General features: G+C 39.8%; 1 protein-coding gene across 10 annotated transcripts in view; it reads right to left on the bottom strand.

The window, feature by feature from the left end:
- SRPK2 (SRSF protein kinase 2) overlaps positions 1-15,686 on the bottom strand; it is a 231,943-nt gene that overhangs the window by 31,912 nt on the left and 184,345 nt on the right. For all 10 annotated transcript variants that reach the window (XM_087440559.1, XM_087440748.1, XM_087440507.1 and 7 more), the window contains 4 exons: positions 13,109-13,217; positions 12,322-12,409; positions 12,012-12,099; positions 8,266-8,372 (listed from right to left, as the gene is read on the bottom strand). In XM_087440559.1, coding sequence (XP_087296685.1) covers positions 8,266-8,372; positions 12,012-12,099; positions 12,322-12,409; positions 13,109-13,217 — 392 coding nt within the window. The remainder of the gene's footprint in view (positions 1-8,265; positions 8,373-12,011; positions 12,100-12,321; positions 12,410-13,108; positions 13,218-15,686) is intronic.

Raw genomic sequence — 15,686 nt, 5'->3', positions numbered from 1 at the left:
CACCTTACCTCTTTCACAGTTCTTAGGTTGTTTTACTAACCTAAGAGGCTACACAGGCAAGAGTTAATATGATTCAGCATCCAAATGTGTTAATATGAGTTCCCAAGGACAATGAGGCACTTGAGACCAGCAAAGTGTTCTCAGCAAGAATTTAAGGTTCCAGATTTTTAAAATATTGGCTATTGTACTCAACTGGGTTAACTTTCCTTAAGACGCACAGCTTGTAACGTCTGACAATGAACACAAACAACAGACTTTACCACTGGGACAAATTAAGTAAGTTAATTAAGATAATGCAAATCATTAAAGGAAAGTAAACAGTAAGAGAGGCTGCACGGCGCAGTGTTCAAACACGACCTTGGGATTTACACTGCTCCTAAACTGTTGCTCAATCATTCATTCACTGGGCAAAGTACTTAAGCTGCCTGAGCTTCCATTTTCATATCTATAAAAGGAAGGGAAATATATCTATTCGAAATACGGTAAGAATTAGAAATAATCTATGGAAATCTCACAATAACAAGGTCTAGCTCACAAGAAGCTCAAAATAAGCGGTAGACTCAGAAGACTTATATTGACACTGACCAAATGACTGTAACTTTGCTAAGTCATTTATTAAATTTCTCTGGGTCTCACTTCTCCCATCTCTCATATGAATGGGCTCTACCTGATAACTTCTGTGGTACATCCCAGCAATAAAACGTTGATTCCATAATTTCTTTTAATTCTGGACTACTGTTTTTTAAAAAATCTTTAGCTGTAAGCTAAGAATTTATTTTATTTTCAAAAATATCATTTCTGTTCTCAGCCAGTGAAGTTTAAAGCAATAAAGCACCCCAGAATCCAGACTCAAACAATAATAATGAGCAATCTTTCAAGCATTTAGGCAGAATAACTGTGATGATGCAAAAAAATAAAAATCAACAAATCAAGCTTCATGCCCAAGGATAGATCTCCCCTTGAGAATTCTTAAAAACAGAGTTAAAAGTAGCCTGTATTAATCTCCCCTCTGCTGCCTTCATTGGTCAAATCAGCATGTTTCTCTCTTGCCTAAAAAACACACTTGGCCTCATCAGCAGGAGGCAGCAGAGGCTGCAGAGATCCTTCGGCTGCCACCTGCTCAAACCTACAGCTGCCATGAAAGCTGCGATCAATCTACCCCAGATGGACCAGGACTGGGCTGCATCCCTCGCAGAGGAGCCTAGTCACACCGTGCAGGAGCAGGGGCCAGTTTTCTCCAGATGAGGGCAGGCCTGCAGGCAGCAGCAGTGCAGAAATGAAGGCAGAGCCCAGGGCTGAGGGTGGGAGGCCCTGGTTCTGGTTCAGGAACTAAAAGCTATGGCTCCGAGCAAGTCTCTTCTTTCCCTGACCTCAAGTTCAGCTGTAAAATAAGGGGCTTGGTCAAGGTGGTCTCTAAGGCTCCTTTCTATACCCCTATGAACCGTGCCAGAGATCGTCTATTACTTGTGTTAGCAACTTAAACCTGCTCCTCGCCACAGCGGCTTGCTAAAATAGGTCCTGTCATCTTGCAGATATAAGAGGAGGAGTACGCCGAAAGTAACGCAGAGACTTCTCTAGAAGGCCTCCCCCAAGCCCTGCTCACCGCCTGCAGACTGAAGCTTCCCTCAAATTCTAAACTGAAAAGAGAAAAAGAATGAGAGCAACTTTCCAAAGTATTTTCTGACTCAGGTCACAACGTGGGACTTTCTTCCTCCCCCACCGAAACAAGGACACAAGACCAGGAGACCTGGCCTGCCTCTCACTCTGGGGTAAGGCGTTGCTAACGCCGCACCAGGAGAGGCCTGACCGGTACCCGGATGGAGTGGCGGGGGTGGGCAGAGCAGATGGCCGCCCAGAGCAGGAGCCCTTCCCCGGATGCTGATTCCTCGTGGGTGTGCAGGAAACACCAGCCGGGCTCTCCTCAAGCCGAGAAACTGTCCTCCCAGGAAGCTCAGGCTCCCACTGGACTTCTTTGCATCCCTGAGACAGACATGAGGTAACTCCTACGAACTGCTGCTGACACACCTGATGTTAATTAACTGAATGGAGAACGTGGGAAATGCGGGCTATACTGAAAGAGGACATGAACTAGACACACACCAGATGAAAGTTCCAGTGGATGGTGTCCTGATCCACTTTGTCCTCAAACAGCCTCAGCTCCTTGTTCCATCAACACTGACTAGTGAGAATCAATGAGAAAACCCAGCAGCTGGGCTTCCGAACGTGATCAGGACAAGAGGAGGCCACTGTGCCGAGCATTACGACCACAGAGAGCAATGAGGTAGGAGAGGATTCACTCCCTTGCAAGGGAGCAACTCCACCCTATTTCTGAGCTGAAGATCCAACATCCTGAGGAGATTCCAAGTTAGTACAGAATCATATGTACCACCACACGGAACAAATCCAAAATATAAACATGCTCACCAATTTAAAATTAATCTTCTGGGCTGAAATTGAACAATACTGGCTCGATCATAATGAACTAGGACCAGTGAAATAATTCAAATGGTAAATAAACACTAAATGTAGACAAAATCATTCAATGATAACAGGTGAGCCAGCCTGCCCAAGCAGGACCACGCCTCTTGGGCCCGCAGGGTCCTCTGCCCCAAAGGTGGGTCTGAAAAAGCACTGCATTCTAAAAGTCCCCCTAGCTTACATATTGCAGCACATACTACAAATGACAAATGACCTCTTAAATAAAATCTAATAGCTATACTTTTAAACAATCTAATTGTATGCTGCACTATGAAGGCAAAAGAAAACTACCACAAACAAAGACATGAATGCACTTTTGTGTGTGTGTGTGTGTGTGTGTGTGTGTGAGGGAGACTGGCTCTGAGCGAACGTCCATTGCCAATCCATCCTCTTTTTGCTGAGGAAGATTAGCCCTGAGCTAACATCTGTGCCCATATTCCTCTATTTTGTATGTGGGATGCCCCAACAGCATGGCTTGATGAGCGCTGCATAGGTCCACGCCTGGGTTCTGAACCTGAAAACCCCAGGCCACCAAAGCAGAGCATGCAAACTTAACCACTATGCCACTGGGCCAACCCCATGAATGCACACTTTTCATAAAGACAGGCTATAATCTAAAATGCTCCCAAATCTTTCCATAGACATTTCACACTACCCTGCAGTGAGAGCATGGATTGTGTAATTACACCACCTGGATTCAAATCTTAGTACCCCTACAGTAACCGAGGGACCTGGGGGAGATTCTTATCCTCTCTGTGCAATGCCTTCTGTAGAGATGACAATATCCCTGGCCTCCTAAGGTTGTGGTGAGGACCATGCAGCATAATACAAATAAAGCACCTAAAACTGTGAACGCTCACTAAAACACTTACTCAAGTGAGGGCCTGAGAGAGCAGAATGTGTAACAATCATGAAAACAGGAAAGAGTAATAATAATTTAAAAATCCAGGGCTACAAGCTATAACTGCTAGTCTTTCCAGTGTTGTAGCAAAGTCACCAAAATCAGGGCCTTGCCCTTACCAAGCTTCATTTAATGGCAAGCAGCCACTTCTTTACAAGGTTTCTGGAAAGGGCAAAAAACCATGAAGTTTCAAAAGTAAAATGCCAGCTACCCTTTCAATTGCATAAGAAAGTCAAAACCACGTTTAAAGAACAGCAATGGTGTTTAAAAAAAACCATCACCTGTGGTACATCTTTAATGCACCACAAATAACAAATACTGCCAACACAAGCACCCTTTCTCTTCTTTTGGATTTAGAAATAAGAGCTAGACATAAAATAGACCTCAATAAAGCTGACTTAAAAAGAAAAAAGAAATGAAAGCTGGGGGGTGAACAGACAACCAGAAGACTCCACCCTTGAGGCCAGAGAAGCAGCCTGGGGGAGGCTGCACATGGCGTCCTCACCACCATCATCAAAAGCCACCAGGATGGCCCTTCTCTTACCCAACACAAGGTCACCATGGCTAAATGAAGACAGCTAAGAACGGATCAAAGGATTGATACTTGGGTAAGGAAACCTTGAAAAAGCAATTGATTCGATTATGTAATTACTTTTAGGAAATAAACAAGTGGTAATGTTCATCTATGAACCTGTCAAATCACAGAAAGGTCAGCCATTTTGTAAAGAATAAGAAGAACATACATTTCTTTTTTCATTTAAGAAAGGAAACCTATCAAAAACATTTCTTTACCACCTACTACATAAAGGAAGCTACAAAGAGATGTGGAACTCACAACACATGGTCCATAACTCTGAGGTGATCACAACGCAGTTGGGGAGACATGATGGCTGCTTTGTGCTAGTCACTATGCTGGATGCTTTATCAGGAGTCTCTCAGTATTAATCTCCAAAATAAAGCCACAAATTACATATTACCATCCTGATTTTACAAATGAGGAAACAGATTCACAGCAGTTAAGTAATTTGACAACGGTCACAAAATAGTAAGGGCCAAAGTTAAAATTTGAAATTAAGTCTACTGCCAAGGCCTGTATCCACTGGACTTTGCTCTATTCCAGTGGTTATCACTGAGAGAGAATTTTGCCTCCTTGGGGACACGTGACAAGTTCAGAGACATTTTTAATTGTCACAACTGGTGAGGTGGTGGCTGATACAGGCCACCTAGTGGGTAGAGGCCAGAAATGCTGCTAAACACCCTACAACACACAGCACAGGGCCCTACAACAAAGAACATCCAGTCCGAAATGTCAACAGTGCTGGGGTCGAGAAGCTTTGGCCTATCCTATAAGACCCTGCAATTCTTAGGAAAGGCCAAATGCAGGCTGCAGGAAGCCCTGTCACAGAGGTGGGAGTTTGGTTGAGTCTTTAAAAACATGGGTAGAAAAGAAAGGATGGTATTTTCGGCACCCTGGACAAAAGAAACGATCAAAGATGTGAAGCTAAAAAACAGCAAGGTGAGTACTTTCTCTAAAATACCACCTACAAAATGAAACTAGTAAAAATTTATGAATAAAAATTCTGGTAAATCGGCATGTATTTATAAATGCTTGGGACACTAGTGAATATTCATAGGAAACTGGCAACTTGGTTGACTCCAGGAGGGAAACTGGGTACACAAAGGACACACATTTTAGAATATCTATGCATATTACCTATTTAAAAGATTAATTAATGTGAAAAAAATTTACCTCCCAAGTAAAAGGAGCCGGATCAAGGTTTATAAGGGGAAATATGGACTTACACCAGATGGCAGAACTTAAACAGGTTCATAGGAAGAACAGTGATTTAACTTTTAGTGGACAAAGGGCAAGCACAATTTCAAGGACATGATAGGCTGCTTGGCAAAATGGTAAAAGCATGAGTTCTGAAGCCTGACTACCTGGTTTGAATTCCTGCTCCACCATTTACTACTTTTTAAGTTACTTCCTGACTAGGGGCAAGTTACTTAACCTCTCTGTCCCTCAGTTCCTCTTCCATAAAATTGAGAGAGTAAAAATATCTCTTTTCATAGAGTTACTGTGAGGATTCAAAGAACTAAAATTTGCAAAGTACTCAGAACCGTGCCCAGTGCATAGTAAGCACTGAATAAATATTTGTAATTATTAAGAGTAGTATCCCTTTACATCTTAACAATAAGGAAGGCACATTATTCTCATTTTATTCATGACGAAATTATGGCTTAAGGAGGTTAAGTAACTTGGCCAAAGTCCTTAGCTAGAGTAGGGTATATTTAACACCAAAACCCAAGCTCTTTACTGCACATACTGCTTCATGAAAGCCAACGATAAGGCAATGGAAAGCCACTAAAGGTTTCTAAATGGGGAATATGAATTATTAAACAAAGTCTTTCTTAGCAAGGTAACCGCCAATGGAAAGGAGAATAACCTGGAATAGGGAAGTGGAAATAAGATGGGCCGGACTCCGGGGGAGTAGAGAGAAGCCTGTGAAAGGTACCAGCTGGAGCAGACAAGGGCCTGAACTAAGGATGGAGGCGCTGGAAATGGAAATGACATCAAGAGTAAAAGGCACAGCACTGGAGGGACCAAGGGCTCAGTGACTGGTGAGCATAGCAAGTGACAGGGCAACAGGGACGACTGAAATGCCGTGAAGTAATTACAAGAAGGTGAAGGAGGCCACACAGTGAGAGTGGTGGAAAGCTGGTCTGCCTCAGCTGCTCCGGGACGTGATGTAACTGTGTAGGTCTACTGATAAAAGATCTTCCGAGTGTGCCCTAGGAGTCAGGAATACTGAACCCATAGGCTAAATCAAAGGAAAGGAAGGGAAATTCAGGTATACAGATTATTAACTGCGACACATAACAATTTACTACTTTGAAAGCTATAAGTTTAGGGAAAAAAATCCAGATTCCATGATAATATTTTTCTTAAATAAAATTAAAGATGGGTTCACACTAAAACAAAACTTCTACTAATACTGCCTATAAGATCTAAGTATAAACCACATAAAAACAAACTTTCATCCTGAAATTTTTCTAAACCAATAAAATACTACCAGAGCTCTTCGTCTCCAAAGCACAGTGTACAGGAATTACAGGGAGGCTAACACATTCATTAAATCACTTGTTCACTCAGCAAGTATGCATTAAAGCTCTATTCAACTCCAAGAATTTCATCTTTAGATTTACAGACTCTTTCAACTTGTAATATTTTCAGGATTTATCAGAGATAATTAAGAAATTTTTTTAGAGTTTTAACAAGATGATTTTTTTAGAGTTTCAAGTTGCCACTAACAGTTGTAAATACCAAAGTGTCATTTGGGGATCAAATAACTTCAATTAACATACGTAGTAACTTTCCTCCTCACTTATCGTGTATCTTCTTCTACATTAAAGGAAAACTACTGTTTTTTCACTTGAGATATTAGCCATGTTAAAATAATGAATTAAAATGGTACTATCTAAAATCTAAAAGGGAACAGACATATTATTAAACAAAAGCCAGCCACAAATCTACAGGAGGCAGGTATGTATACCTAACATAACACCACAGATAAGGACAGTACCCCACTGTGTACGCCAAGGCAGAGAGCCCTCCTCTCTCCAGCCCTCTTCTCAAACACCACCTACAGCATTAGAAAACAAGCTGCTGATCTGCAGCACAGGAAGACAAACGAAGAGAAGAACTCACAGGCTGATTAGACAAAGCTACCTATACACAATTTCAGAAGCAAAATCTACGATGCTTTTACTAAACAAATTTAAGCTTCAAAGTTTTTATAAAATGCGTTCAAAAATCTCCTCATATGCATGCATGCAAATACTATCTACAATTGCTAGGAAAAAGGTTCTTTTTTAGGCACCCATCTCTTGAATTCACAATTCTTCACTTGCGCATCGAATCATTCCCCGATTCTTTTCTTATTTAAGAATTCTGGACCAAGGCCTGTATTTCAGGTCTAGAACCCCCTGGCAGGTCCAGCTCCAGCTTGGGGCCTGGGGGCAAGGGAAGGGTTCCAGACCACCTACTTGTCTTCTCAAGCAAACCATATATTACTCACTTTGCAGAATTATCCATGGTAATTATCCATTATATCAGAAGCGGTAATCTAGAATAAGTAATATCTACAACTTTCCTAATTTAGGCTGTAAGGGCAATGGGGAATACAGACTGATACATTCCATGCAGAAAACTGAATCCGGCAAACATTTCTAAGTAGAAGGAGCTCTTCCATATGTGTGTACTCTCATTCTATTAATATTTGCTGAAGCAGCATCGCCAAACCAGACCTTAGCTAAAGGTTTTCTTTTGTCAAGGCAATAGAACAAAGTACAAATCTAACTCAATACTTCCTATATAACTTAAACATTCTTTAAATTCTCTCTCATTTACCCTCCATCCAAAGATACTTAGAAATAGCAAATAAACACAATAAATTATCTACTTCTTATGAATTATTTTCTAAGAAACTAAGTTCTAAGGAACTAAGATAAGTGGCACATTTTATAGTAACGATACTGGATAAAACAATTTCTTATTATACCACATCACTTACCTTAAAAAAGATCAATACACCAAAGGAAATGTGTGCCTGACATTTACATATTGCTCCCTTTACAAGACAGAAAGGCACATCATCAAATAAATATAAAATTGATTTAACGAGTTAAAAATGCTATGCACTACATGTATATATTTTTAAAACAGGAATTATATACACATTAAAATATATATATGTGTATAGGTTTGTGAGTGTGTATACACACACACACACACATTTTTTTTAATGTAAAACCAGGAATTCGTGTTGGAAAACTAGCCAGTTAGGTACTGGGGAGGGGGTGGGGGCTGCCCTCATCAGCCTCACCTGTCGAATGATACTCTTCACACAACGTATGGGGAGGCCTTGGTAGTTGGACTTGATGATCCACTTGAGGAGATGGTGGCCAAGCACTTCAAAGACCATGCAGACATCTGGGACACGGTTAAGGATCATTTATGGATATGTTTCCTGGAGTGATGCAGTTACTAAAAGCAGCATCACTGTGGCACTTGGCAAACAAAACATTTATTTCTTTGTAAAACGCAACATCAGTCATATCAATAATACCCAAAAGTGGTCATTTGCTGTTTCTCACCTAAATAAAATAATCTAACATTTACTAAGTACTTATTATGTGCCACATATTATTTAATGTGTATTCGTAACAACCTTAGGAAATAATGTACTTATCCCAACACAGAAATGAGGAGAGTAAACCTCAGAGAGTTTCGAGAACTTACTGCGTCACACAGTCCAGAGGCGGCCGAGCCATGACTAGCCCCACAACTCTCCTGTGCGCTCGCTCACATCACACACTCCTCCTTGACCATCAGCCTCAATGAACGTGAGCGAGACTGAAGCATCATAGAAACTCATGAGGAAAACAATGAACAACTTCCCTGTCCTAAGTGTCCTGCCTGCCTACCTAAATTTCTAGTCCATAGGCCAGATGAAACACTTCATAAAACAGAAATTTACCAAACACATTGAAGACATTTAATTTTTTCCTTCAATAATATCTTTTGCTGCATAACTAGACAATTTTAATACTACAGGCAGTTCTTAAGAATATATGATCACAATATAAGACATGGCATTAAGACCAACCAATAATAATGAAATCTCAGGAACATGGTTTTTTTAAAAAACAAAAACAGAAATTCTAGTCAATCACTGACCCTCTGGGTCTATGACCCACCAAAGTCCATCATACAAATATATTCATGTCATTCATACAGGAAGATTTAAAATGGCTCTGAAACCCTTTAAGAGTATTTTGTTCACCCCTGGAGGCCTATAGAAGGCTATTAAAGAAGGTTAGTTGATTTAATATTTTTTTACAATACCTGCATCTACCACATCACAGTAACCATTGCTTTAAATATTTTTAATAAAAATAAGAAAAATATTTCTACAATGTTGGAGAACATACAAACTATAGATTTATGCATAGATCATCTAAAGCCAGAAGTTTCTTACTATATCCCAGGCTCATTATGAAAAACGGCAAAACTATGGACCAAAGTTAGTAACAGACACAGATCCGAAGCCCAAGATTTCTAAATTATGAAGTCTTCGCAAAACAATGACAAATCCGGACTGCGATGGTTTCTTAGTATTTTATTTAACAGTAAAAAATAGCCACTAGAATATATACGCCAAAAAAACCTCCATTTACCTACAAATCAGATGGTTTCTCCAAAGAAACCTTCTCCCTGTGAGCCATCCCAGGAACTGCCTTGGCCATCTGATTCAACAGGAGGGGCTGCCTGCCTGCCCACAAACCAATAGGCTCCCTCAGAGAGCAGGGTCAGAGAAGGACGAGCTCTACCCTTCTAGCTACTAGAGGGAAAAATGCTCTCAGCAGTTAGCAGAAGTGATCATGAGGCAAAGGGCAAGGTGACATCAGCAGTCACTGGTACATGCTAGTATCCTTGCGTCCAATCTCTAGAAGAAATACAAAAACTTCCTCAAATCCGTAGGGTATGAGGGGAGTTCTTCCCTAAGGGATCACGACTTAGCAGATACAGAAACAGGACGTTATTCTGGGGGTTAAGCTGGGAGAAGGCTTTGTCCTCAGGCTTCTGGAGCTTGAGCAGGTCAAACATCAAAATGCCGGATCTGTTCCAAACATGACATAAAGGAAAGAGAAAAAGATCAGGAAGGAGATGACCCTGGCTCTTGACACGCCTCTGGCACTCATCAGTCACAGGGTTCTGAATAAGCGGTTCACTACTCCTGAACCTGGGGAAACAAAGGTATCACCTATGTCAGTCACCCAAAGGGCTATCTTAGAGGATGCAGTGTGAAAACACGGAAAGTGCATTCTGGTGACTCACAGCATTGGCTCTTCTCTCCACGTGAGTCACGAGCTCTGAGCTCTGGGCTTGGGTTACTCTGCTGTCACTGCCCTGGCAGAGGGTGGGGGAAGATAAGACTCGAGTTCCTTCCCACAACCTCCAATCACCTCCTCCTGAGCCCCATAAAAACTGACAAGAATGCAAACAACTTACGAGGATCCCAGTCAAAACTAATATTTTCAAAACAAATAAGGAAGTCATAAGATGCCCTTGCCCTGTCACATTTCTTTTCCAAGAGACCCAAAATTAGGACAAAGCCATCCCTATTTAAGAAGCAAAAGGAACAACTAACCTTACAGCTAACTAAGAAACTTCCATCTTTCAAGAATCATCAATTTTCATCAGGATAATTTCTTTTTGAGAAAGCAAATACTCTGTATGATATTCTAAAAAAAAATAAAGTAAATTGAACAATTTAATCTTTAAACAACTAAAGTAAGTTGATACAGACTTAAGGAGAAGAGAAAAGACTTAGAAAATAACCTTGATTATAGAATATAACTCATATAAGTGTTTAAAAAGTCATTTTTGCATTACCAAGTAAATTTGAATAAAGAGTATGATGTGATACCAAGAAATTATTTTTATTTTATTTGATGAGTTTTATGATTTTTTTTTTAGTTCATATTTTTCAAAGACACACATTGACATTTGTAGAGGTAAAAGAACATAACTTCTAGGACTTGTTTTGAAATAATTCAGCAAGAGAAAAAGGATAAAAGAAGCAGTTGTGGCCAGACCTTGATAATTATTGAATTTGAGTGTCGGATTTATAGAAATTCACTGTACTACACTCTCTAATTTTATGTATGTTAGAAACTTTACATTATAAATGTTTTTTTTTTTTTAAGATTTTATTTATTTATTTTTCCCCCAAAGCCCCAGTAGATAGTTGTATGCCGTAGCTGCACATCCTTCCAGTTGCTGCATGTGGGACGCGGCCTCAGCATGGCCGGAGAAGCAGCGCGCCGGTGCCCGCCCGGGATCCGAACCCGGGCCGCCAGCAGCGGAGCGCGCGCACCCAACCGCCAAGCCACGGGGCCGGCCCCACATTATAAATGTTTTTAAAGGAAACAATGGAGGTCTCTTCCATTAAGCACTGGCTTATGTGAGATTTACCAACTACTACAGAAAACACATCACTTTACTTTTATCAGGCTTTTCCAAAGTAGACAAACTAGGAGCAAAATAAATAAAACCAAAATACTTCCATATTCACCTGGCAGAAAGACAGTCCTCTGCAGGAGCAAGTGCAACTCTGCTATGTCGACATTCGCAGAGCATTTCTCCTTTTATTGCCTCCACCTCACATGATTCTCTGCAGCTACTGGGGAATACATAGCCCTTGTGTACTGATTTTTAAAAGTTTAAAGCAAAAAGAAGTGCTGGTGTGCACTTCCATCTACCACTGCAAAATAAACTTCACTAGAATTAATAAAAAACATTAACTAATTCTATGCCAAAATAAGTCAGGTTGTTGTAAAAATAATTTTATAAGATGCGACTACACCAAAAAGCCCCAAAGGGCCCTTGCAGACCACTCCAGGCGCACCATCTTGTAACACCGTGCAGCGACACTAGAGGCTTGATGCGGAGCGACACAGCAGCAAACAGAAGTTTGCTTGAAATATTTCCTTTTTTTTAAAGTAAAAAGAAAAACTATCATATAATTCAGCCATTAAGAAGTAACAGAACTGTCAGAAAGGATACGTATCCCATTCATGCCTGAAATCTTGAAGTCATCTATTAGCTGCACTACCATGTCTTTATTTGGGTCACTGGGATCACTTTCTCGAACCTATGGGAAAAAAACGAATTCAAGAACAGAAGCATTTAAGACCGAAAGTCATTTCCATTATAGTAAATTGTTTTAATAAAAGTGATGCTTTTAGAAATAAGATTCAGTATTTGAACTTATAAAAAATAAACACAATTTTAATTCAGTAAAACCCAGAAAAATCCCTCTGAAATTTTAAGTCATTAATTTTTCTTGTATCATTCACATTTTTGTAGTACTTACACATTTAAGCAACTTTATTTCATCCAAGGCTGTCTCCGTATAATGCTGGGCGCTTTTTACAACTTTCATTGCAACAAATCTTTTCCCCCTTTAAAAAAAATGCATATCAGCAGAAGTGATCATTATAATGAGATCTATCCAATAAATGGAAACCTTTAATAAGCTTTCCTTTAAAATAGTACTTTTCAAATTGTGGAGCCACAATTAAGCAGTGGGTTCATGGGTCAATACAACCTCTTTTTTACTTTGTGTTTCTGTTTTTTTCCTAATAAAAATAAGGTAGACTAGAAAAATGTCAGAGTTCATCACATATAGTAAGGGTAAGATCTTGTAACACTTTTGTTTCAGTTCATACACACACAACACATGTATATGAGTACTGGCTAGCAATGCAGTTTCATACTATGGGTCATGGCTTTAAAAAAAAAGTCAGAGACCACTGATTTGAAAGGTCTATACATTATTATTTTATATTTGAATGTTTTTTCTGGTACAGATGAATTAATAAGAAAAACAGTATGACCCCAATGTAATGTAATTTCAATGAATAAGCTTCAGATACAAAGCCAGAAGAAAGTTAACACTGTAAGATAAAGTTGATATTTTAAGATAACAGGCCAATAAACTTCCAATTGGGGGGGGGGGAGTCTAGCTAGGAGGAGCAGGCCTGTGCTAAGCACTTCACATGCCACGACAGAAGTAGGTGTGCCCTCAGCCACACCTTGTTGTCAAACAAAGATGCTGACCTAAACCAGGAATCAGACACACAAATGACAAAAACACTTACTGCATATCCCAGCACAGCCAGACAGTGGAGAAGTGTCCCCATCCCAGCTTCCTAATAACATGATACCGGCCATTGAAGAGGTCTCCAATTTTCACTGGATGATAGCCACCTTTTATTTAAAAAAAAAATTAAATTTCAGAAAAATAGTAATAGAATCTCATCTCTGTCAGTTCTTGGTATCATTAAAGCAAGCTCTAAATAATAAAATCAGATTAAAACATGTTTAATAACAACTTTTTTTTCAAGAATATCTTTCATCAAGAGAAAAATGTCCTATGCCTTTCTATTAGGCTTTTTGTTTTAATTTAATTTAAAAAGGCAATGAACCATCCAGCACTCCATAACAATGACTTCAGGTTTTACATTTAAGTCTAGGTGTACACAGTACACATACACCAGCTCCTGACATTTCCAAACCACCTTTTTTCCTTCTAAGCAATAAGTTAAACACAGTCTTTTTGGGTCACTACAACATAACTCACCAAAATAAAAGATGTGTACTCGGCATAATTCCACATACACCAGTAGTTTAAGCATAACCAACAAGGACAGGTATAATGTATGACAATCTTCCCTCCACCAGAGCTCGCTCCTCCCACTACTCTTCCTCCGACCTCCAACTCCTGACCTCAAACTCCTGCCGGGAAACAGGGTGGGGAGGGAGAGAGGGCACCCTGTTAAGGTAGACTCTTGGGGGAGGTGAGGGGGCTTCCTGGCATAAAAAAGGACCTTCACTTTGCTTCTGTGAGTAAAATAAGCAGGCTCCGAACTAGCATGTATAATATGACACCATTTTTGTGAAACACACAAGAAAAAGTCTAGGAGGATAAGATGTCAGCAACAAACATCTCTGGTTATAAAGTAACTCTTTTTATCTATATTTTATTCTTTTTATCTATGTTTTTCAATTTTTTTCTAAAACAAACAATACTCTTCTACTTTTTATTTTTTTAACATCTATTGCTTTTTTATTGCAAAGATGTTATTTCTCATTTTTTAAATCTGCAGAATTCTTAGAAATCACTCAAGAAAGACATGGATGCTTCATGCGTAGTGTTGAGTGGTTCAAGGCAGGTGCAGGAAGTATCTAAAACACATCCTTTAATACATCTGTGTAACTCTCAGAGGCCTAGAGCAATACTTCAAGAAATATTATGAATGTTTATGAATATTTAAATTGTGTTGAATTACTGAAGCAGAAATTTAACCAGATACTCAGTTTCTAAGATTCTTACTCTCATACCACTATACTTGCTTTTCCCGGATTTTAATATCAAAGTCTATGACAATATTTTGGGTAAAAGATATGAACTAAAAGATAGTAAATTAGGGATAAAATATAGCAAATTATTAAATGGATGGATGGGTGTTAATTAAACTTATTGTGGCAATCATTTTGCAATATACACGTGTGTCAAGTCATTATGCTGTACACCTTAAACTTACAGTGTTGTATGTCAATTATATCTCAATAAAATTGGAAGAAAAAAATGGCTTATTACTTCCTTAGAAGGTTGAATTAAAATTAAAGTGGGCTCTGAGTTTCCATCAGTTTTATTTTTATTTATTTTTTTAAATTTTATTTATTTATTTTTTTCCCACAAAGCCCCAGTAGATAGTTGTATGTCATAGCTGCACAGCCTTCTAGTTGCTGTATGTGGGACGCGGCCCCAGCATGGCCGGAGAAGCGGTGCGGCGGTGTGCGCCCAGGATCCGAACCCAGGCCGCCAGTGGCGGAGCGTGCGTACTTAACCGCTAAGCCACGGGGCCGGCCCCTCCATCAGTTTTAAACCATTAAAATTAACACTAAAAAGGAGGAAAACAAAACTATCATTTTTCAAGTACGAATTAGGGGTCCTGTGCTAGGCACTTTATTTTCAAAATCAAGTTCCATAAAATGAAAGGAAACTAAAACAGGTTGCAGGTATTCCACGGTGTGGGGAAGGGGGGGTGGCGGAAGAAGGGAGGAGAAGTTCTATTTGGGAAATGCCAAGTTCAACAAAGCAAAGCAGATTTCTTGACCAACGGGGTTCTCAGAGCCCAATGTCTTCATCCACAGCAGGAACCTCCAAGAGAAGAAGAGAGCAGGCTGCACACTCCAGACATATTCGCTCACGAAAGCACCTCTTCAAGGATCTAGTCACATTTCACAACACAAAGTATCCAGGAAACACTGATGCCTATGTCATTTCTCACAACCACTCCGCAGACAGATGGTATCATTTCTATGCTGCTGAAGTCCGCATAAGTCTCAGAGACGGTGGGTAGTAGCTACAGGACTGGAAACTGGGTCTGACTCCCAAGTCCGTGCTCTGTCCACCTTGAGGAAAGCGGTCCGTTTTCAACAGCCGGAGAGGACTGTTTCCTGGGCTCGGCACACAGGGAACACTTGATAGCTTAATTAAAAGCTATTTACTACTTAATTGCATATTATTGCTAACATTAAGCCTCTAAATTTAAAAATAATTTAATTATGCATAAAGAGAAGAAACTTGTTTCCCCATTATATGTTTCAGATTTGAATTCTCAAACAGCCAGAGTGTGCACATGAGAGCAAACACAGGAGAGGACTATTTCC

This window comes from Ceratotherium simum, chromosome 1, assembly GCF_057802395.1.
Source record: "Ceratotherium simum simum isolate JZ-2026a chromosome 1, ASM5780239v1, whole genome shotgun sequence".
NCBI lineage: Eukaryota > Metazoa > Chordata > Mammalia > Perissodactyla > Rhinocerotidae > Ceratotherium > Ceratotherium simum.
Note: the sequence above shows the minus strand (reverse complement) of the source record. Positions and strands in the feature narration are given on the sequence as shown.